This window comes from Strix aluco, chromosome 29, assembly GCF_031877795.1.
Source record: "Strix aluco isolate bStrAlu1 chromosome 29, bStrAlu1.hap1, whole genome shotgun sequence".
NCBI classification, from domain to species: domain Eukaryota; kingdom Metazoa; phylum Chordata; class Aves; order Strigiformes; family Strigidae; genus Strix; species Strix aluco.
Window position 1 is genome coordinate 536,273 of NC_133959.1, and position 21,713 is coordinate 557,985.

The 21,713-nt window shown below is 65.8% G+C and overlaps 3 protein-coding genes and 1 non-coding gene across 6 annotated transcripts; 2 read left to right on the forward strand and 2 right to left on the reverse strand.

The window, feature by feature from the left end:
• Positions 1–782: 782 nt before the first annotated feature.
• Positions 783–5,919, reverse strand: PLPPR3 (phospholipid phosphatase related 3). Of its 2 annotated transcripts, none has more exons than XM_074808869.1 (8): positions 5,862–5,919; positions 4,086–4,205; positions 3,739–3,924; positions 3,404–3,533; positions 3,035–3,230; positions 2,896–2,953; positions 2,510–2,683; positions 783–2,382 (listed from the first exon to the last, which is right to left on the reverse strand). In XM_074808869.1, the coding sequence occupies exons 2-8, from the start codon at positions 4,158–4,160 to the stop codon at positions 1,120–1,122; spliced, it is 2,082 nt and encodes a 693-aa protein (XP_074664970.1). In that variant the 5' UTR covers positions 4,161–4,205; positions 5,862–5,919; the 3' UTR covers positions 783–1,119. The 2 variants fall into 2 exon arrangements, with proteins under 2 accessions (XP_074664970.1, XP_074664969.1); XM_074808868.1 differs by lacking the exon at positions 5,862–5,919 and adding an exon at positions 4,880–4,946.
• A 1,249-nt stretch (positions 5,920–7,168) lies between these two features.
• On the forward strand, positions 7,169–9,577 carry CFD (complement factor D). The gene is made up of 5 exons (XM_074808951.1): positions 7,169–7,325; positions 7,556–7,709; positions 7,952–8,096; positions 8,505–8,762; positions 9,008–9,577. The coding sequence occupies exons 1-5, from the start codon at positions 7,262–7,264 to the stop codon at positions 9,179–9,181; spliced, it is 795 nt and encodes a 264-aa protein (XP_074665052.1). The 5' UTR covers positions 7,169–7,261; the 3' UTR covers positions 9,182–9,577.
• Positions 9,578–10,905: 1,328 nt separating this feature from the next.
• MED16 (mediator complex subunit 16) lies at positions 10,906–20,911 on the reverse strand. 2 transcript variants are annotated; one of them, XM_074808950.1, is made up of 15 exons: positions 20,716–20,911; positions 19,834–20,021; positions 19,316–19,423; positions 18,947–19,116; positions 17,827–18,258; positions 16,821–16,926; positions 16,016–16,171; positions 15,465–15,676; positions 14,996–15,202; positions 14,434–14,644; positions 14,093–14,226; positions 13,558–13,750; positions 13,096–13,312; positions 12,583–12,666; positions 10,906–11,500 (listed from the first exon to the last, which is right to left on the reverse strand). In XM_074808950.1, exons 2-15 carry the CDS (start codon positions 19,967–19,969, stop codon positions 11,374–11,376), a joined length of 2,493 nt encoding a protein of 830 aa, XP_074665051.1. In that variant the 5' UTR covers positions 19,970–20,021; positions 20,716–20,911; the 3' UTR covers positions 10,906–11,373. The 2 variants fall into 2 exon arrangements, with proteins under 2 accessions (XP_074665051.1, XP_074665050.1); XM_074808949.1 differs by lacking the exon at positions 20,716–20,911 and adding an exon at positions 20,431–20,513.
• Positions 20,777–20,883, forward strand: LOC141916522 (U6 spliceosomal RNA). The gene has a single exon (XR_012621145.1). It is a non-coding gene; the product is annotated as a U6 spliceosomal RNA (small nuclear RNA).
• Positions 20,912–21,713: the final 802 nt, after the last annotated feature.

Here is a 21,713-nt window from a genome sequence, read left to right on the forward strand (position 1 = left end):
ATCACACCCTCCCTTGCCATCAGGCTGCTCAGCCACAGCGCAGGCTCAGGCAGGGACCCCCCCGTTCACGCCGCTGCCCGAATCCCCGGCCCTTGGCAGCGCTGGGGCCCTCCCGGCCGTCAGACCTCGGCCCTCGCCTGCCCCGAGCAGCCCCCGGTCATGCCCCCCCCAGCAGCCGTGGGACCAGCAGCCCCCCATCCCAGCAAAGGAGCCCACCCGGGGAACATCCACGTCTTTATTTGCTTTTCAAACCACAGCAGTTCCAGCCGTTGCCCGACAGACGCGTTCACAGCCTGGAGCCCCCCCCTGCCCCCCCCAACCCTCAGTCCCCAGCCCTGGGCCGCTGCTCCTGGGGACAGAGCTCAACCCCGGCTCCCCGCCACGACAGCCCTGGCAGCACCCAGACCCGTGCCCCCACCCCAACGCCCACCCTCTACTTCAGCCCCTGCAGTATTTACAGCCTCCATGCCCAGAGCCCCGGCCCTGGGCAAACCCCCCCCCCCGGCAACACACTCCCCCCCACATCCTCCCCAACACAGACCAGTGGCGCAGGATGGGGGTCTGCGACAAACCCTCCTGCACGGCTCGCGCAGGACCCCCAGCATCCACAAAGCCCCACGTGAGCCAGGAGCCGTTGCCCCACAGCAGCCCCCCCCATCCCAGCCCCCTCGATCCAGCCCCCCTGAAGCCCTTCAGCACCATTTGCCCCCCCCCCCCAGCAGACATACACTTCCAGAGCTGGAATAAATTAACCCCTCAGAAATATCAGCACCTGTGTTAGAGAGAAAAAGAAAGTCAAAAGTGCATGGAGCTGCCCAGCCCCGTGGACCAGGATGGAGCAGAGAGCAGAGACCCCCCCCGAGCCCCCCCCAGCTGCCCGGGTGGGAGTGGGGTCCCGCGTGGGGGGGGTCCCCCACACATCTTGGCTGGCTCAGGGGCCGGTGTGACCACGCTCTGCCGCGTCCTCGTGTCGCTCGGTCACCCCGATGCCAAAGACAGCCCCGTCCTGATGCCCCCCCCCCCAGCAGAGAGGGACCCCGGCATCACGCCCACCCCCCCCAGCCCCCCCGAGCTGGGGCAGGGGAGCGAGGGGCCGGGTGCAGGGAAGCCCATGGGGGTTCAGTCCTTAAACCTCCGGCTGGCTTGCATTTTCTTGTAGTAGTGGTCCACCTCGCTGTCCACCTGCCCGTCCCTCTCGGCCGGCTTCCTCCGCAGCGTGGACTCCCGGCTGGCCGTGCCCAGCAGCCCCTCGGGGGGGGCGTCCCCCCGCTCCCCGCCACCCCCCGCCGCCCCCGGGATGGCGGCCAGGCTGCCGTAGCGCGGCTCGTCCTGCTCCATGTCGCTGACGGAGGAGCCGGGGGAGACGCCGGCGCTCTTGGCCGGGCGGAAGCCGCGGAAATCCTTCCCCAGCTCGCCCAGCTCGTAGGCGTCCGGCCCCTCCGGCCCCTTCGGCCCCGACTTCCACTCCCAGGGCCCGTTGCCGGCGGAGAGGTGGATGACGGGGTGGTGGGGGGCGTGGGCGTCGATGGTGATGATGCTGGAACTGTCCCGCTCCGAGGGCGAGCGGTACTGCGAGGAGTCGGAGCTGGTGGAGGAGGACGATGTCTCCGAGTGCTTGGGGGTGACGGAGACGATGCTCTGCTGCTTGGACATGGCGATGACCTGCATCAGGCGCGGGGGGTTGGCCACCCGCTGCGCCCCCCCCTTCTCCGCCACCATCACCCACTTGGCCCGCACGGCCGCCCCGCCGCTGGCCGCGCCGCCGGCGCCCGCCTGGCTTTCCTCGGGGATGTGCACCAGCTGCGAGGCGCCCGGCCGGGGCTGGATGAGGACGCGGGGCCCCATGGCCGCCCGCTCGGCCGAGCGCGCTTGCACCGTGGGGTAGAGGGAGGGGGGGACGTCCTCGCCGGCGTCCCCAGCGCCCCGGCCCGGCGCCGCCTCCTCGGCCAGCGTCATGCTCCGGCCCTCCAGCGACTTCTGCTTCCACTCGGTGATGAGCTGCTTGGAGCGGGAGGCGTCCACGGGGACGTGGATCGTCATGTGGCGCCGTGCGGGGTCGTCCATGGAGGGGGTGTTGACGCGGGGCAGGGTGTTGCTGAAGGTCACCATGTTCTCCTTGGCCATGGGGCTGCGGGGGGCCAGCAGGTCCACGTCCACGCTGGCCCGCTTCAGGCTGCCCAGGGAGTTCTTCTCCCGCGGCACCGGCCGTGCCGCCTCCTCCAGCCGCGTCTGCGGGTTTAGCTCGTCGGTGCTCACCGACTTGTTCTGGTGGTAGACGGAGTCGTGGCCCCGCTGCGTCAGCGCCCGCAGCGCGTCCTTGCCCGGCGCCGGCGCCGGGACCCTCTCCGTCGGGGCGCGGAAGTTGCCGACGGCGTGGTAAGCCTGCGGGAGGGGGAGCGTGGGGTCAGCCCAGCCCCGGGGGCCGCGGCCTGCGCCGAGCGTCCTTCCCCGAGCGTTCTTCCCCTCCTGAGCCATCGCGGCCACCCTGAGGGCGGGGACCAGCACCCACCAGGTAGGCAGCGATGCCGGAGCCGATCAGGAAGCCCACGTAGACGTCAGCCGGGTGGCTGCGGTACTGCGTGATCTGGGTCAGGCCGCAGATGCCAGCGGCAATGGCAAAGGCGAAGACCAGGATGGGCTTGAGGAGTTTGGTGCTGTCCGAGATGATGGAATTGAAATACATCTGACGGCGGCGACGAAGGGGCAGGAACCAGCTGTTAGTGGCGGCTCGTGGCACCGGCACCCGCTGCCATCACGGCACCACAGCCCTCCCCAGGCCCCGGCCACGCAGAGAGCTGCCGGCTGCACGGGGAGCTGCCGGGGCCTGAGCCCGCAGGGGTGACACCGTGCGCTGCCCCGAGCCGGCACACGCGGGGCCAAGAGCCGGGAACTCACCGACACGTAGACGGCAGCGAAAGCCGAGAGCGTCGCGTGCTGGGACGGGAAAGTTTTCCTGCGGGGGAGACGGGAGGGGGCGGTTGGGACGGGGCAGGAGGGTCGGGGCCGTGGCGCAGGTCTCCCCCTCGGCACGTACCTGGCGGAGAGGATGGCGTGTTTGTCCACGCCCGAGCAGATGTCCTGGGTGATGTAGGGGTTGGCGTCGCAGGGGGTGCCCAGCAGCGTGTAGTTGGGCTTGCAGACGGTCAGGAAGAAGGGCGCGTGGTAGCCGGTGGCCAGCTGGATGACGTCCGTCACCAGGGCTGTGGCACAGAGCCCGAACACGTGGACGCCTGGGGGTGGCAGGAGCCGCTCAGCCCGTCCCACGCGGGGCGGCCAGGGGCTGGGAAGGGCCCAGCGCAGGGTCTGGGGGTCCGGGGGGGGCCGTGCTATTGCACCCGGGGTGCCCCCATGGCCCAGCCCCCGCGGCGGGCAGGGCTCCTGCCCGGGCTGTGGCACAACGTACCCACAAACCTTACGGTCCGGCGCAGGAAGGAGTTGAAGTTGCAGCCCCCGGCGTTAATGCTGCCCTCGGCCCCGGCGCGTCCCTTCAGCCGGGACTGCAGGCAGTACACGATGCCCTCCCCGACCATGATCTGGGGAGGAACCGGCGGCTCAGGGGGTGCTGCCCCGTGGGGATCGGGGCGGGCCGGGCTGTCGGCGGGGCTGCCCTGGGGGTGCAGGGCACTGCCAGGCTCCCCGCACTGGTCCCCAGTGCTGCCGGCACCAGGAACCCGAGCACCCGCCCTGGGCAGGCTCCATCGTCACCCCCCCGGCAGCGGGACGAGCCCTGGGACGCACCGAGGCGGCGGGCGCGGCGAAGGCCAGGCTGAGCAGCATGAGCAGCGGGATGAGCTCCTCGTTGGTCTCCACGTAGGGCATGGAGAGCGCCCGGTCGTAGCACTGGAAGCCCACCTTGGCCGGCTTGAAGAGGTCCGTCAGCTCCAGGAAGTAGAGGGTCACGATGGAGGAGGCCACGATGGGCAGCTGAGGGGGGCGAGAGCGTCGGGACCCCCGCGCCACCCGGCACGACGGGCACCGGCATCGCGCGGCCCCAACGGGAAGGGGCAAAGGCCCCGTGTCCCCTCCGCGCCGGGGCAGGCCCAGGGCCCGGGGAAGGACCCCCCGGCTCAGCCCCCCGCACCCACCTCCACGAAGTAGAAGCAGGGCAGCAGCGTCATGCTGTCCTTGGGGGCCCTGGCCTTCTCCTTGGGGGGGATCATGGTCCCGGGGCCGGCGCCGGGGTCCTGCCGGGCTGCGCCTCCGCCCTGCCGGGGGGCAGCAGCGTCACCCCCAATTCTCGGCCCTCCGGGGGGGGGTGGGCAGCCCCCGGGCTCACCCCGCTGCCTCCTGGCAGCCGCTCAGCGGGGAGAAGCTGCCGATACCCGGGGACTGACCCCGCGGGGACCCCCCCGGGCATCCCCGCTGCCCCCAGGGGACCCCCAGCACCCCGGGGGGGTCCGGCCGAGCCGGGGGCTGTGACAACAGGTGGGGCGGAGGCTCGGCTGTCGCGACAGGCGGCCACTAACCGCGACAGGCGGCGAGGCTGCTGCGGAGGGCGTGGGGAGGGGGTGTGCCGCCCGCAGAGCCGAGCCGAGGAGGGGGGGTCCCCGGGCACCCCCCGGCCCTGGCCCCCCGAAACTGCCACCGAGCCCCGGCTGCAAAAAAGGGGAGGGGGGGGGGTAACGGGGATGGAGCAACGGGCGGGGGGGAGCAATAACGGGGGCAATAACCGGGACGTATTAACGGGGGGGTATTAACGGGGGGGGGGGCAGCAAGGGGGGCAGCCCGGGGCTCTTCCCGCGGGAGGGGTCGGGGGGGGCGGGGGGGGGGGGAGCCGCTCCCGGCGGTGCCGCAGCCGCGGGCGGGGGTCGGGGCCGGGGGGAGGGGGGGGGCGGGGAGCGGCCCTTTGTGCAGCCGCGGCCGCCCGCCCCCCACTCACCTCTGCTGCGGCCGCCCCGGGGCGAAGCGGGGCCGGGGGGGGCCGGCGGGGGCGGCGGCCGCGGGGCTCCCCGGGAGCCGGGATGCTCCTGCCTCGGCGGAGCGCGGGGAGCGGCGGCTTCCTCCGCCCCCGCCACCTCCTCCTCCTCCTCGCCCTCCTCCCCACCGCCCCCCGCCCCGCCCCGCCCCGCCGCTCCCGGCCCCTCCCGGGGCGCTGAGCCCCCCCCCCGGGGCCCGGGGAGCCGGGGATGGGGGTCTGGGGGGATCGGGGGCGAGACAAAGGGCTGGGCGGGGGCGGGGGCAGCGAGCAAGTCCGACCCCCCCGCGCCGCTCTGCACCCCCGACAGCGGCTCTGCACCCCCGGCTCTGCAGGAGGCACCGGGGGGGGGGGGTCCCCGGCCCCGCCCAGCGAACCCCCGGGGCTCCCTCCTCCCCCCGGCCTCCCCCGGCTCAGCCCTTCCCCCCCCATGTGCTGCGGGGTGTGGGGGTCGCACCCCGGTCCCAGAGACCCCCCTGCCCTGCAGAGGCCCCCTCCCTTGCCGAGCTCCCCCCCTCACCCCGAGGGCTGCCAAAGCGGGGGACTCACAGCATGGGGGTGCGTGACCCCCAAACCCCCCCCCCCCAGAGCCCTGCCAGCCCCCGCACCCCCCTGGGCTGTGCTGGCCGGGGGGCACCCGCCCTCCCCGTGGGCTCACGGGGCCGGTGCAGGCCGAGGAGCCCCGGGGCTGGAGCCGGACACCAACCGCATCTGGAGCCTCGAATCTCCCCGAATTCAGGGAAATTTCAGGGGAAACTCCCTTTGCTCCCCAGGGACTTCCTGCACCTCTCGGAGGAGGACGAGGCACCCCTGGCCCTGTCCTCCCCCACCTTTGCTGCCCCACGCTTGCAGGGGATCCCAGTCCCCACTGAGCCGGACCCCTGGACCCCAGACCTCGTGCCTGTCACCCCCCACCCGATCCGCTGCCTCCCCCCCCCACACTCACGGTCCCGTCCAGGCTCTGCGTAGCCCCACGCCACGGCGCTGGCCACGGCGCCTTGCCCTTGTTCCATTTTTGGCCCTAAGTGGGCAGAAACCTCCCCACGTATTTAACATCTAAATCCCGATTCCCTGGAAGCCGCGATTAAGCCGCTCTCCCTGCGGAAAATCCCCGGGTTGAGCCAGACGCAGCCGCCCGCGTGGTCCGGCCCCTTCCCCCATGTGCGGCCCAACGCGGGGCAGAGCGGGAGGACGAAGCTGCAGAGGGACCCCCTCACCCTGGGGCACCCCGGCCCCCGCGCCCAGCACCCTCCTCGCCCGTGTGCCCGGGGGGCCCGTGGGTGCTGGGGGGCGGGAGGCCGATGGCTCGGGGTGGTGGGTGTCTGCGCAGCCGGACGGAGGGAACCCAGCAGGTTGGAGCTGTGAAGGCTCGTGGTGCACAAGGAGGAGGAGGAGGGTGGGCTCCAGCCCCTTGCCCAGTTTCCCCAGTTTCCCCAGTTTCCCCAGTTTCCCCGCTCAGCCCCGGCCGCGCTGGCGGGGGCTCGGCAGAGCCCGCGGGCCGGGACGTGGCCGGATCGGGCTGTGGGCAGCCGTGGCCACCCCGGCGAGGGGCGGAGGGTGCGCGACCCCGGCCCCGGCCCGCTGAGCCCCGGCGCTGGGTCTCGCCGCGGGGGAGGCCCGGGCCGGGGCTCGGGGCTCGGGGGACACGCCCGGGCGGGGGCGACGGGCGGCTCCGGAGCTCGGGGACGCGCCGGGACCGGCCGGGAGCCGAGGCGGTGGCTCCGCTTAGTGGCACCGGGGAGAAAGGCAGAGGGGCCTGGGGCTGCCACCGCCGCCCCTGTCCCCGCCGCCACCCCCGGCCCTCGCAGGGGCTCCCCTCGGGGCGGGGGTCTCCTCCTGGGGACCCCCGCCAGGGGCCTGTGGTCCCGACCCCGCTGTCCTCGTCCTCGCCGGACAAACCCACGGGGGATGCTCAGCTCAGCTCCGCTCCAGCCCCAGCACCCACCCAGCCGGCACCCGACACCCACCAGCACCGACCCCCCCAGGCAGCCGGGCGGGGGTCCCCGCTCCGGGGGGGCTGGGGCCAGGCCCCAACGCTGCCACACGTGCCGGAGCCTTCACGTGCCACGAGCCGGATTCGGTCTCAGCTTCGAAAACAACAGCGCAGAAATCCCCCGCGGCGGGTGCCAGGTCCGGCAGCTGGGACAGGCTGTTTCCTCCCTCCCGCCCTGTTTGTGCCGGGAACTCTTGACCCTTTTTATAAGCTAAATATTGTGGAATACTGCGGAAATCCCCCCCTGCTCCCCGTGGGCTGCCCCTTCCTGCCCTGCCGCCGCCCCAAAGCTGGACATAAAAGCGAGCCCCATCCCCGGTCCCGCAGAGCCCACGCACCCCCCCACCGCAGCCATGGGGCCGAGTCCCGCTCCCATCCTCATCCTCGCTCTGCTGCTGCTGGGGGCTGCGGTGAACGGTGAGTGCACCCACCCCCCTGCACCCGGGACGGGGCCAGGCTGGGGCAGCGACATCCTCAGCTCTGGGGGCTCCCGCTCAGCCCCCCCATTCCTGCCTCTGTCTGCAGCCGGGCGCTGCCGTGGCCCACGGGGAGGGGTCCAGGGACTCCGGAGGGGACCACCGGGGTGACCTGCCCCACACCCTGTGGGCGATGCCCCGGTAACGCGGCCTCTCTCCCGCCTGCCACAGGGCAGCCCCGGGGACGGATCCTGGGGGGCTACGAGGCCAAGCCCCACCTGAGGCCGTACATGGCCTCGCTGCAGCTGGACGGGCAGCACGTCTGCGGGGGCTTCCTCATCGCCGAGCAGTGGGTGCTGAGCGCCGCGCACTGCACCGAGGAGACGTGAGTGCCGGGGCGGGGCGGGGGTCAGCACAGGGGCTGCTCTGTGCAGGGGGGTTGCTGCTGGCCTCAGGCCCAATCCTGCTCCTGCCTGGGGTGAGGGTTGGGCAAGGGGCTGCAGGACCCCCGGGAGCTCCCAGCACCCCATGGGGGGAGCTCTGGCACCCCACAGCACCCCCTTTCCATGGCCGGGTGCAGTGACACCCCCAGCTGCGTGTGTTCCCCACGCGCTGCCTCTCTTCCAGGGACGGGAGAGTCTTCCAGGTCCTCCTGGGCGCCCACTCGCTCAGGGAGCCGGAGCCCCACAAACGCCTGTACCGGGTGCGCGCCCAGATCCCCCACCCCGGCAGCAACATCCACAACAACAAGGACGATCTCCTCCTCCTCCAGGTGGGTTTGGGGCTGCCGAGACCCCCGGCTGGGATCCTCCTCCCCACGACCCGCCAGGCACAGCCCCGCTCCTGCCAGTCCCTCTGTTCCTTGGGACCCCGCGGGGTCACCGGCTGCAGGGGGAGGAAACCCTCGAGGCCACCCTGGGACTGCTTGGGGCCCCCCCGTCCCTCCTTCCCCATCCCACGGGACCGTCCCCTGCTTCCCCCCACCCCCAAGACCTTTGGGCTGAGGCCAAATGTCTTCCCCGTGGTCCTCGCGGTTCCAGGCTCCGGCTGCGTCCCGGGGGCTGCGGGGGGGGGAGGCAAAGCCGAGGCCGGGGCAGTCCTGGCATCGCGGTTGGGCTCCCCGTGCCCCGGGGCTGTAGCCGCTCCCCGCTGAGCCGGGTCCCCTCTTGCCTCGTGGCAGCTGGAGGAGAAAGCGGAGCTGAACGCGCACGTGCGGGTGCTGCCGTGGCAGCGGGAGGACAGGGACGTGGCGGCCGACACGGTGTGCGAGGTGGCGGGTTGGGGCACCATCAGCCACAGCGGCCGCCGGCCGGACAAGCTCTACCAGGTGGAGCGGCCGGTGATCAGCCGCGACGTCTGCAACCACCGCACCCGCCACGACGGCACCATCACCGAGAAGATGATGTGCACCGACTCCCGCAAGAAGGACACCTGCAAGGTACCGCCTTCTCCCCCTTCCCGGACATGGACCCGCAGGCTGGGGCTGGGAACCCCCCCGGGGGTCTGGAGTGGGGTGTGGGGGGGAGGTGAGGGTGTGGGAAACGCGGGCTGAGAGCACCCAGGGGATGAAGCTCTGCCCCCGCCGAGCCTTGGGTCAGGCGTGGACCCCCGGCTCCAGGGTCGGGGTGGGAGAGGGGCTGGGATATGGCACCCTGGGGGTGCTGATGAGCCTCGGTCCCACAGGGAGACTCCGGCGGCCCCCTGGTCTGCAGTGGGGTGGCTGAGGGGGTGGTCACGGCCGGCTCCCGCGTCTGCGGCAACTACAAGAAACCGGCCATCTACACCCGCATCGCCCCGTACGCGGCCTGGATCAACAGTGTCATGGCCTCCGCCGCTGGGGAGGGGGACGCTCGCTGAGCCGGCCCCAGAGACCCGGCCCCCCACCCCGGCTCGCTGCTGCCGGCACAGCCAGAGCACCCACGGCCAAAGCACCCACGGCCAGAGCACCCACGGCCAGAGCACCCGCGCTGCCGCTCGGAGAACACCGCCCCACCGAGCACCAGGGGCTCCCACCGCCGCCCCGACCTGCTCCCGCAGCGTCCCCCCCTGCCAGGGGAAGGGGCTGGGCCAGGGCACCGGCGACAAACCAGGGGAAGGGGGTCCCCAGACCCTCACCCACAAAGCCCAGGGCCCAGCTGGGGGAGGGGGGGGGTGGGTCGGAGCCCCCCAGGCTGGCGCAAGCCGCAGGCTTTGCTGAACGCGCCCGCAACGCTGCCCGCGACCCGCTGCAATAAAGTGATGACGATTCCTGCAGAGCTGCCAGGGCCGTGGGGGGGGTCTGCAGGGGAGCCCCCTGCCCAGGGGCGCGGGCAGCACTGGGAGGAGCTGGACACGAGGTGGGGAGCCCCGTCCCCTCCTTTGCCCTGGCCTGTGCTGAGACCCCCCCAAACTCACGACCCCAGCTCTGCCCTGGAGAGGGCTCTCCCCAAGGGGCCTGTGGACTCCGCCGACCCCCCAGTGCCCCTCCCGGCCCCACTCCCACCCCCCAGCCGAGCACCCCCAGCCCCTCACCCTGGCCGCGGGGGGAGCAGGGGATGAGATAAGGGCCGAAGCTGGGACCTCCCGCAGGGTCATTGTGGGACTGTTTGTTAAAGCAGAATCTGCAAATTGCTGATAAGGTGGAGGGGGGGCACCAGTTCCCATGGGGGGGGGCAACGAGGCTGGGCAGGACCCACACTGGGACCCCCCATCCCTGGAAAGGCCAAGGGCGCTGGGACAGGGGTCACCCGCGCTCGGCTCTTGGCCTGAGCTTGTTTCCAAGAGGGGTGGGGGCGAGGCAGAGCCCCCCCCGCGGCCACAGCAGGACCCCGCTCCTGGGCCTGTGCCCCCCGTGGGGCAGAGGAGCCCCTCGCCCTCCTGCAGACAGGGCCCCCCCCAGGGCGAAGGCGCGGAGCGGGGCAGGGAATGGCGAGACCCTTCCAGCCCCCGCGGGGTGGGGGGAGCAGGAGTGGTGGCCCCACAGGCGCAGGAGGGGGGGGGCAGGGGCCCTTCTGGCAGGGACGGGGGAGGAGGAAGCGGCGCTGGACTCCAGACCCCCCCTCCCGTCCCTCGGCAGCGCTGGGGGCTGCACCGGGGGCGGGAGGGGACGGGGGGAGCGAGCGCCCCAGCACCCTCCCGCCGCGCGGCCGCTCTGTCCCACAGCACCGATCGAGCACTAAATAACCCCAAACCCGTCCTCTGAGCAAGAGGAGACGAACAGGGCCCGGGTTGGTTACAGTTTTCCTTACAGGGGAAAAGAGCCTTAACAAGAAGTTGTAGTTTCCTAATTAGCCATTTGATTTTCCTTAATTCCCAGAATAGCGAGGCAGAGACCAGCTCCATACAGCAAAGCACCCAGCAGAGCTGAGACACAAGCTCTTGGCCACCAGCTCCATTTGTCACTAATAAATGAAAACGCAGCTCCCGCAGGAACACGGAAACGGGCCCGTTCCCTGTCTGGCCGGGCAGGACTTGGGCCAAACCCCAGCTCCGCTCCCAGCACCTCCACGGCGCTTTGGCACGGCAACGGCCCCGGGCAGGCGCTGTCCGACCCAAGGCAGCCCGAGGACCGCGGAGGTTCTGAAAACAAACCCAACACTCTGTACAAAATTAAGGGAACTTTTATTTACAAAGAGCTGCTGGTTCAGCAAGAGCCAGAGGGGTTTGCTCCAGGCAGCAGCTCTGGCGTTCCTGCTCCTCTGCAGGGGGGAGAAACTGCCCCGTGAAACCACAGCTGGGGCCGAGGGCGAAGCCTCACGTCTGCTCAAAGGCTGGAGAAGCGCAGGGGGACGGGAGCGAGCGGCCCGGGCTGCGCTTCCCGAGGGATGAGCACGAGGTCCTGCGACCCGCTGCCCTGCCCCAGCGCTGACGCCGGGGCCCAGCCGCGCCGGCTGCTCAGCCCAGACCCTCCGGGGCCTGACGGGGCGGCCTCTGCCCCCCCCAGCCCTGCCCGGCAGCAGGGGACGTGCCCCCTCCCCTCGCTTTTAGGGCAGAAAGCTCAAAGCAGGAGAAGCAGCAGCGCGGTGACCCGCTGCTCGGCCCCGGCGCCCCTGTGCCCGCCGGGGGGGAGCTCAGGAGTAGCTGAGGGGCATCCTCCTCCAGAGCCCCCCACACAAGCAGTTCTTGATCCAGCGCTGCTCCCACTGCTTCACCGCCGTCACTTTGTTGGGCGATTTCAGCATCGTGACGCAGCCACACCTGGCAGGAAGAGAGGGTGCAGGCGGGGCCAGGAGACCCAGAGCCCCGGAAAAAAGCCCCCAGCGCTGGGGGGTCCGTATGGATCACGAGGGAACAGGGAGTCTGGGGAGGAAACTGGCTTTTGTCCTCCGCAGGTGATGTTTGTGAGCACTAAAAACCAGCTGAAACCACGCGAGCAATTAACGGAGGAGAGAAGACCCTGAACAGCGGCTCAGAACAGCCCCCAGCTGCTGTCGATACACAAACCAGCAGCCAGTCATCTTGGAAAAGGATCTGCTACAGAGACTTTCTATTAAAACCAGTAACTAAAGCTAATTCAACCACATGATTAGATGGATGCTTGCTCCCTGCACCATGATTTTGAAGTCCAGGCTCTTCTGGAGGGTGGGTGAAGAGGACAGCACAAAAAAGGGCTTAAAATGCCAACCCAGTTTGAAAGACGACCCAAGAACGGCCCCATGGACGCCGTGGTGGTTCCCCCTCACCAGCCCCTCTCCAACAACACAGGCGGTTTTATATAAAGACCAGACCTGCAGAACAAGCTGGGGATGGCTCTTCACTAATAAAGGCTCCTGCAGGCCAAATTCCAGCCTCCCTTTACCTGGGCAGCCCGACCGCTATCGGATTTCCCTGTCAAAGCAATATTTTATCTATTCCACGACACACGCTTCCGCCCCTGGATGAAACGGGCAGCGACGAGCGTAGTCAGTTCTCAGAGCTGGGGTTACTTTGCACTGGACAAAGTAATAACAAAGTGGTAATACTTTAACCTAAGAGCCGTGCTGCAGCGATACAGCAGCGGCTGCCTCGAGCCAGCGACGCTGCTCCTCAAGGAGCATTTTAAGGATCTGGGACTTCCAGGTCAGAAATGCCTGAACACAACCACAGCTGCTGTCCCCCCGCCAAGGGGCGGCGCCGCACACCCACAGCCTTGTCAGAGGAGCAGCGCTTCCTCCTGCAGACACAGCGGATGGCAAATGGTACCAGGAGGGCAGGGGGACAGTAAACAGAGAGCGACGGAGGTTCGGAGTCTGCCGAGAGCTGCTCCTCCGCACCGAAGGGGCTCCGCTCGCGCCGCTCACCTGGTGCAGGACTTGCACTCCTCCGTTGGGTACGCTCCTAAGTGAAGGCGTCTCAGGTGATCGATTTTGGGCTGTCCAGGCGCCCTGGGTCGGCAGAAAAATGGGAACTTTTCTAGGATATCACTTTCTAAAAGCTGTTTCCAGGAGAGTGAGCTGCATTTCAGTGGCCAGCATGACCCAGGCGTCGACTACCCAGTGCGCCGAGTGCCGCGGGACCCCAGGCCACGCTGACACGACTCTCATCACAAAGTAGCACTTTTTCCCCTCCCTTCGCCATCTCTTTTCAACACTTTGAACTCCCAGCCCCCCGTGAGCTAACAAATGAATTCAGGCAGAGAGGACAAACTGCTCTTGGGTCCCAGCAGCAAGTGGACGAGCCAAAAGACTCAGGTGACCCAAACCCAGCAACTCCTCAGAGCTGCAGAGCCCAAAGCCTCCCGCCAGCCTCACCTCACCTTGCCTCCTCTCCCCTCCTCTCTCCCCTCTTCACCTCCTCGTTTCAGGGCTCTGTACCTGACAAAGGCATCAAACTGGGAGGAGAGGGTGTGACCGACGAGCCCAGGAGCCTTCCCAAACTGCAGCCGGACCAGCTGTTTGTTCTGCAGTTTGCTGATAATGCCGTCGTTGATGGGCAGCCAGTCGATATTGGGAATGAGCAGCTGGCTGGGCAGGAGGCAGCACTCGTCTATCAGGGTGTCATCGGGCTCCGTTATGTGATTTTCCTCACGACCTGCATGGAAAACGAAGCAAGGAGAGAGAAGCAGCGTGATCCTCACATTTCTCATTTAGAGATCAGAACCGCCTCCCGTTTCCTCCTCCATCCGCCAACACAGCGCAGGAAACAATAAACCTGGCAGCTGTGCTCGCCCTCTGCAAACACCACAGACCCGCTCAAAGTCACTCCCCGCAATTACTCCTTTCACACGCGATCCACGTGAAGGAAGGATTCCTTTGTTCAGGGGAACCGGCACTTACAGCACAGCCAGAGCTTCGTCAGGAGCCTGAAGAGGAGGGACATGCTGTCCTGGGTGTCGGAGGTCGCGGTGTAGACGGGGAGGCAGCTCGGCTTCAGCAGCCCCCAGATGCGGATCACCACCATCAGCTCGCGGAACATGCCCAGGGCTGCCCCGTCGCGCAGGAAGCTGTGGCCTGGCCGCACCGGGGACCCCTGCGAGGGAGAGCCCGCTGCTGCCGAGCACCCGCTGCTGCCGAGCACCCGCTGCTGCCGAGCACCCGCCGCCCCGCTCTCGCACCCCGCGCTCCCAGCACTGCCCGGCCCGCGGCGCCGTGCCGAGGCTCCTCGGAGAGCCGAGCAAGCCATGTGACCACCAACGCCCAGACGGGCACAGAAAGGAGCATTTCGCATTTCTGCTGTTTCTGACACTTCTCCCACATCCCACGTGTTCGATGGGAGCATCGGGCTCGCGGGTGACCTGGCTAAAGCCACCCGAGCCCTGCACACGGGTGGTTTTTGCTCCTCTCGGCCCGCTGGCAGCACCCGCGCTCTCACCTGGTTAGGGAGGCTGGCCAGCAGGTAGAGCACAAAATCTCCCACCCACTGGATGAGCTGCTGCAGGGACTGCAACGTGGTCATCTCCAGGACAAACTCTTCTGTCTTCAGATTAATCATCACCTTGTCAATGTCTGAAACGGAAGCAAGACATCTCCAGGCTCAGGAAGGTGCATCCAACCTTCACCCCCTCTCCCTGCAGTGTGAGGAGGGGTCACCCTCCTCCTCCTCCAACCCAGGGAGGTGCTATGAGAAGCCACACTTTGGATCGACCCTAAAAGGGGAAGGATCTGGTCCGAAACACTCGGAAGGCAGCGCCAGACGCTACGAGCGATCCCTACCTATATCCGTGATCTTGGAGCAGATCTCGGTGAGCCGGTCCCCGGGGCTCTTGTCCGGGGTGTTCAGGAAGTGGGGCCGCAGCAGCGATTTCAAGGTGCAGCTGATGGCGATCAGGAACAGCTTCGCGTGGTAGTCGCAGACGCGGGCGATGGTGCTGGAGGAGAGCTTGCAGAGAGACGCCTTCATGGCAACGATGCGCGTGGAGAGGACCTGAGTGACAGAGAGATGCCAGGAAGAATACAGAAGCAAAGGCAGAATTAGAAGAAGCTCATTAAAGCAGCTGCTTTATTCTCTCCAGTTCTGCCACGAGAACGACAGGAACAGCGAACGCTGCTCCGTGCGCGTACAAGCGCTGCGGTTCCCAGAGCCGCTGCCACAAACAGGCGGTACCACCTCACCAGAAGCTTCCAACAGACCCGTTAACGTCAGCGATGGCAAATGCCGCTTTAACGGGGGCTCCTCGCCCCTCGAGCGCAGCGCTGGGGGCCGGCGCAGCCGGGCAGAGCCGCCCGTCTCTGAGGGCCACCCCCACGCCCAGGCAGCGAGAGCCGCGGAACCGACCTGCTGCAGGGCCGCGTTCTGGCGCATGTACTCCTCGTGCAGCTTCTCCACCAGGTTCTGGACCATGTTGGGCTGGACATGGAGCAGGATGTCCCACCAGTCGTAGCCGGTCACCATGCAATACTCCAGCAGGAACAGCAAGTGGCGCAGGGACATGTTCATGTCCAGCACGTGGCCCATGGAGGGGGAGATGCGAAGCATGCTCAGCTGAGGGGAGGGTAGAAAGGGAAATCCGTGGATTGCAAACACTCCGCAAAGGGGCAACGCAACCCAGGGCCAACCACGGCTCGTCCCTGACCCAAGGATACAATCCCTGCAGTAACGGGACACGTCCCGTCTCGTTTAACATGGATCACACAGCCAGAAGGAACGTTCCCGGCGCTCTCCCGAGCGACCCGCTGCCTCTCAGAGCAAGGGAGGGGCTGGCTGAGAGGGCGGCACATGCGCTCCCCGCAGCAAAGGCCAGTACCTTCCCGTGATTATCAACGCCAGCCAAGGCCAGAGACGTCCAGGAGAGCTGCATGGCTTTGAAGTGGACCAGGGGCCCAGCAGTTCGCTGCCTTTTGATCGTCTGCTCGTCCACCGGGCGCTGGGAGGAGGAGCCGTAGAAGACGGCCATCATTTGCAAGGACAGGCGGTGAACGATGTGGACGCTGCCGTCGTGAAAAGCCAAAGCCAGACCTGGGGAGAGACGACAACTGAGGCCGTGCAAGAGCCTCCCCCAGGTACAACCAAAGAAGCTGCTGCTGCTGGAAGCCCACGGGGCAGCAGATGGCCCCCGAGAGGCTGCAGGCTCAGAGGCACGTTCGTATCTTGAGGCCACATCGACCTTTCTCAGAGATGTGCCTCTTCCCATGGAAATGACGTGGGACGGTTTGGAAGGTGCCACGTCTTTGAAAGTTTTCCTATCAGTGTTTCACGCGGGTCGCTCTGAATTCTTACTTCAGCGACAGTTCAGAAGATGAAGAAGGTAAAGTTTTAGGCAGAAGCTTTAGGAGAAAGACAACAAAAACTCCTTACCCAATCCGGGGAAGAATTTGGTGTCATTCGCCACCTTCAGATCAGTGTTGGTCAGGGAGATTGGCAGCTTTGGCAGAGCCACAGCCGAAACCCGATCCAGGTCATTGGTGGCAGAAAGAATCCGCCATTTCAGTATCATGGGTGGCTTGTCTCCAACTTTGAAACATAAGTAAATAAGTGAGACATCTCTCCCCAAAGAGATCAGAAAATACCCCCCCCCAGTTTCTGCCCACGCTCCCCAGCTAAGTGGGATTACAGATCAAGCGCTGTTTGTTCACTCTGCCAGACCAGTAGATTTCCCTCTTATTTCCCTGTTTTTTTTTCTGAACTGCACAAACAACAACTTGTTTTGCTAAATCTCTTTTGATGGAAGGCTCTGCTGGTGGTGATTAAAAAAAATCCTTATGCACAATAATCCTTCATATCTCACTGGAACAAACTGCATAATTTGATTTTGTTATATCTGAAATCAGGTGGAAAAACCACGCAGACCGGATAGCTCCACTAAACTGGCTTTGCTGCACCATCTTTTTCCTTTGGAAGGCTCGCTCGGTTCTCAGCAGGAAGCACAACACAGAAAATGTCTTTTATCGAGTGAGAGTAACAATCAAGCCACTTCCTGGAAACCAGCAATTTGTTGCCTAAGATGCAAACAGATGGAACAGAGCGTGTGACTGAGAACACCTGAAAAATAAATACAGGATTCTGGATAATCCCACAGATGTGATAATGGATTTGAGAACCTGTCTTGCATTTTCACTGAGACCACGCTCCTGTTTCCAGAGTATCCAGTGTGGAAACTCACCCACGGGAGAGATTTGCTGGAAGATATTATTGACTGGCAAGCCCTCCTTCCGCAGAGACCAGCACTCCACGATGCTGCTGTTTTGGTTGGAGGCACAAAGCAACACCTGCAAAACAGAAACCCCCACTGCAACCACAGGCACAAATCTCCCAGCAGGGATGGACACTCTCGCATTTTCCAGCCCTCCCGCCCCTCCACTTCGAGGCTCCTTCTCCCAGGCAGTTTATACTCCAGGAGGGAAAAGCAGAGGATCCCATCGGCAGGCGGTGATGGCGAAGGCCCTGGTTCAGCCGGGAGGAGAGAGGCAGAGCTCTGCCAGGCGTTCTCACAGCCTGGGCCTCTCCACATCACAAGCGACCTCGCCTCTCGCGCGCTGCGCCCCGCTGCTGCTCACACACACACAGGCTAAACACAAAGCAGCGGGCGGGACCTGAAGGGCCTTTGAAGGCAGAGCAGGCGCCGAGCTCTCCACCAGGCTCTGTCCTAACCAGAGGAGAGAGAGAGGTCGGGCTCTGCTGAATCACTTCTCTTTCCAGAGCCGTATTATCAGTCCCCTGGCAAACAGAGTTAAGCTACTAAATTGAGTCACGCAGCTCGAGAGCTCGAAGCGTTCCAGAGAGCGGCTGCTTTGAAGCCGAGACCCAAAGATGAAAGATTTCACGGCCCAGAAGCTCCCGGGCAGCCCGGCAGAGCTCCCCTGACACTAGGGCCAGACCCAGAACATAAACAAAGCGAAGCATCACCAGGCTAACGAAGGACGGGGCTTTTCAGGCTGTTCTCCCAGGAACTGGAGGGCCCAGCCGTTACACCCCCAGCCCTTTTAAGTGCAGCCGCCCCCACAGCGAGGCTGAACTATCAGCACTTCCAGGAACCGCAGCTAGAAACAAAGGGCACTGCGGGCCACGACCGTTCACCTCCAGAACCATGCGGGGAAGCCAAAGGTGGAGCCAACAGGTATTTCCTCACTATTCACTTAACTCCCAGTTGCTTTAACACAGATGCTCACCTGCTCCGACATGTCCCGAGCAAGGAATTTGAGGTGCGTGATTGCCGGGTATTTGTCCTTGCGGGCAGGGTCGGTGGTGCAGCGCATGAAGAGGGAAGGCAGGATTTCGGTGTCTATTTTGCACTTCTCATTCACCACGCTGACGCAGACTTTGTAGAACTGGACGGGGGAGGTGCTGCTGCCATCTGAGGTGGCCACCACGATGTTCCCCCCGCCAGTGAAGGCGACGTCGGCCAAGGCAACGCGACAGCGGAGGCGGCACAGGCTCTCCGTGGACGTCAGCACCTGCCCGTTGGGCTTGAGGAGAGAGACCGTCACCAGCCCGCTGATGGTCACAGCGATCCAGCCCTCCATGGGCTTCCCACCGAACAGCGTCAGCGACGGCGAGAACTTCACCCTGGAAAACTTCTCACCGAAGTTCGACGCTCCAGACTGCGAAGGAAGATCAACACCACAAAGACGCTCGCGCTCGATATCCGCAACGCGACCGCGGAGCCCCCGCCTGTGGGGACTGAACCTGGAAGACCAACCCCCCCTCTCCCTTTCTGGGGCCAAATCCAGCTCCGACACCAACCCGCTGCACGACCCTTTACGTCCCTGCCCTCGGGTTCTGCAGTGCTGAAGAGGGAAAGGCTTCTCTCTGTGGGACACCCTAAGAGTTAATGTTTAGAAAAACCCAAGTAGGTAACTTCTACTTGGCAGACTTGCTCTTTTTGACAGAATTTGACACGTTTCTAAACAAGCAGCTTATCTCCATACACATATGGCTCCTGTTCCCAAATCCCCGAATCAAACCTCAGGACCCTGAAAGTGTTTCTTCTGAATTACTACTGGTGGGCAAAGAAATGCTTTTATCTCCATTTTACAGCCAAGAGAATTGAAGCACCAGACTAAGGAAGACATATTTAAAGCGCTGAGAGAAACAAGGGGCATCCAACCCCCGCTGACGTTCAGCAGGAACTAGGAATCTGACTTTTTGACTGGAAAAATTCCCCTGCTCAGCTCGCCCAAGGCCACGGAGGAAACCCAGAGCAGAGGAACACGACAGGGGTTTCCCAAGCCCGCGGCTACCGACCCGGGCCAGCCCTCGTGCCCGGACGCCTGCAGCGCTGGGACAAACCTTTTCCACGTGCAGCGCCAGCTTCACGCCGTTGTGCAGCCAGGACAGGGCCACGACCGGGTCCCCCTCCACCATACTGCCCACCGTGTTCTCCCAGCTGTTGGCCAAGTGGTCGGTCATGCTCCAGCACTTGATGTGCCCGTCCGCGTCTGCTGAGAGCAGCCTGGAGCCTACGACAACGGCACCTCGTAAAAACCAGGGGGTACAGCCCAAAAACCAACCAAGAAACCAAAGCACCCCTGCGCGGCTGGCACGGAGGCAGCCGATTCACGGACGCGCTCCCTCCCCACGAGGAACCGCGTACCGTCGTTTCAGGAACACGCCCGTCAACGGCGGGACGCGGGGCAACGAGAAGGGGCCCAAGCTCACCTGACTGATCCCACTCCAGGCAAGTGATGACTTCAGCATGGCCAGAGTTAACGGAGTAGACGTCCCACGGGTGCTCGGTGTCGATGATATGGACCATATGGGTGAGATCTGCGCGGAAGCAGAAGGGAATCACTGTCCCTCGTTCCCAGCTCCCCAGCTGGCATTTCTAAACCCACAGAGCCTCAGCTCATGCAGGGGAAGACATAAAATATTTTCCATCAAGCAGTTTTGGGAAGGGTAACAGCTGTGCGTGGCGACTCCAGCGAGGTACCAGACGCCAACGCAGAGCTTGGCTTGGTTTGGCAGAGTGAGAACCGCTGCCCAGCGAACAAAACTCATTAAATCTAAGGAATGGAAGGAAGAGCACAAGTTTCCTGTGTTGATTAGTGCAGGTGAGAGATTTGAGGGTGCAAGCGGAGCACAGGCCACCTGCCCCCGCAGCTCCTGATGGCAGGACCTGCCTAAAGGCCGTGTGAGGTTCCAGAGGCGTTCCCCGACCTCCCACAAGCGCGCTGTACCTTTTTCCTCCTCATTTTTGAGGTCCGTGGTGAAAGCGATGAGGTTCCGGCAGGACCACGCGCACACCAAGGGGATGGAAGGGCAGTGGTTGCTTTTCGGCTTTTTCTCCCACTCGCAGACATACGCCAAGTCCATCGCGCCGCCGGCCCCGGGGCCCCGCGGAGAGGGAAGCGGCGCTCGCTCCTCCCTGGAAGCAGGAAACCGCCGGTTGCGGGAGGTGCCGCCGCAGGCAGAGGCCCGGTTCCACCGGGTCCGCACCGAGACCGGCCCAGGCCCCACCGCGCCTCAACCCCCGGCACCGGGGCGGGAAAAGGGCATCAGCGCCCGCTCCCGAGGCGCAACCGGGGTCCCCGGGGGTCGGTGGGGGTGTGTGGGTGTGCGGAGGGGGGCGCGCAGCCCCCCAGGCCGCGGGTGGGGACAAGCCCCGGAGCCCCTCACGGCGGGGGGCAGCCGGGACTGCCGCAGGGCTGAGGCGAGGGGCGGCTGCCCGCCGGGGTACCGGCCCCTCGGCGGCCGGCGGAGGGTACGGGCCCCTCACAGGAGGCGAGGGGGGGGGGTGGGGGGTGTCACACCGGGGCGGGAGCGGCCGCACTCACCGGGCCCCGCCGCGCGCGAGGACCCCGCCCCGCCCCGCGCGCGCTCAGGCACCGCCGCGGACAGCCCGGGCCGGAGGCCCCTCAGCGCCGGGAGGGGGAGGAAGCGCCAATCAGCGGCTGTAATTTGCATGGACGCGTCCCCAGAACCCCCCGGGGCAGAAACAGCGAACGTAACCTTCGGGTTTGGGCGATTTTTGTGAAGTCGAAGCAGATGAGTGTTTAGGGAGGGTGTAGAAAAATCCGGGAGAGCACGTAGGGCACTTATACGCGCACAAGGGCGCTCACCCTGTCCTGAATGGGTCTAAATCCTGGAACCTTAAATACCGCCGCGGGCACACAGAGGTTCGTGCTCGCTTCGGCAGCACATATACTAAAATTGGAACGATACAGAGAAGATTAGCATGGCCCCTGCGCAAGGATGACACGCAAATTCGTGAAGCGTTCCATATTTTTGCATCCGGCCCACACCCACCTTTTGCGGGCGGTGCCAGAATCTCCCCCCGCGACCCCCGCCCGGCCCCCCCGTGCCCCCCCCACGCACAGACACAGCCGCAGCCTGGGAGCACCGTGGTTTATTGTTCCTGGAGCCACACAAGCGAACGAGGCGGGGACAGCCCCGGTGCGCGGGGACAGCCTGGGGGGCCCCTCGGTGCAGAGCCCGCAGCCCCCAGCAGGCACCCGGGGACAGGGGGGTACTGCCGCAACGGGCACAGACAGGGGCCGGGGGGGGTCCCTGCGCAGCCCTGGCAGCGTCACCCCCAGGGCTCCTCAGTGGCGACGGACCCTGCGAGCAGCCCTGGGCACGCGTCGGGGACACAAGGGACAAGGGGAGACCCACAACCTGCCCCCCCTGCCCCCAGCAGGAGCGCAGGGCACACACACACATCAATATATACACACGCAATAAAAAACAGCCTATATTACACTTAAAAACAGCCCGGCGCCCCGTGGTGCAGCGGGCCCGCGAGGCAGAGAACAGGGCGCTGCCGACACCAGCGGGGCTGGGGGCTCCTCAGCCGAGGGGGCGCAGGGGCTGAGCCCCCCCACTGTGAAACGCCCCGCGCGGGGCGCAGGGCCGGGGGTGCTGGGCAAAGCGCCGCCCCCGAGGCTCTTCCGCTCGCTCAGCGTTTGCTCAGCAGCCGCGAGGAGCTGTTTCACCACAGAAAAATCTGGGCCAAAATCACCCCAGGAGCGTCAGCGCCAGAGGTGGGTTTGGCTCAGCACGATTATTTTTTAAAAGCACCTGGGCTATAAATAGAAACACAAAAGAGTTCCGGGGAGAG

Bases quoted from the DNA above. Each gene is read 5' to 3' on its own strand.
- PLPPR3 (XM_074808869.1), bottom strand. From the start codon at position 4,160: ATGATCCCCCCCAAGGAGAAGGCCAGGGCCCCCAAGGACAGCATGACG. The intron at 3,231-3,403 runs GTACGTTGTGCC...TGCCACCCCCAG, and splicing joins CCGGACCGTAAGGTTTGTGG to GCGTCCACGTGTTCGGGCTC. The intron at 2,383-2,509 runs GTGGGTGCTGGT...CCCCTCCCGCAG, and splicing joins CCGGCATCGCTGCCTACCTG to GCTTACCACGCCGTCGGCAA.
- CFD (XM_074808951.1), top strand. From the start codon at position 7,262: ATGGGGCCGAGTCCCGCTCCCATCCTCATCCTCGCTCTGCTGCTGCTG. The intron at 7,710-7,951 runs GTGAGTGCCGGG...CCTCTCTTCCAG, and splicing joins GCGCACTGCACCGAGGAGAC to GGACGGGAGAGTCTTCCAGG. The intron at 8,097-8,504 runs GTGGGTTTGGGG...GCCTCGTGGCAG, and splicing joins ACGATCTCCTCCTCCTCCAG to CTGGAGGAGAAAGCGGAGCT.
- MED16 (XM_074808950.1), bottom strand. From the start codon at position 19,969: ATGGACTTGGCGTATGTCTGCGAGTGGGAGAAAAAGCCGAAAAGCAAC. The intron at 16,172-16,820 runs GTGAGTTTCCAC...TATGTTTCAAAG, and splicing joins CCAGCAAATCTCTCCCGTGG to TTGGAGACAAGCCACCCATG. The intron at 14,645-14,995 runs GTCGGTTCCGCG...TCTGTCACTCAG, and splicing joins AGAACGCGGCCCTGCAGCAG to GTCCTCTCCACGCGCATCGT.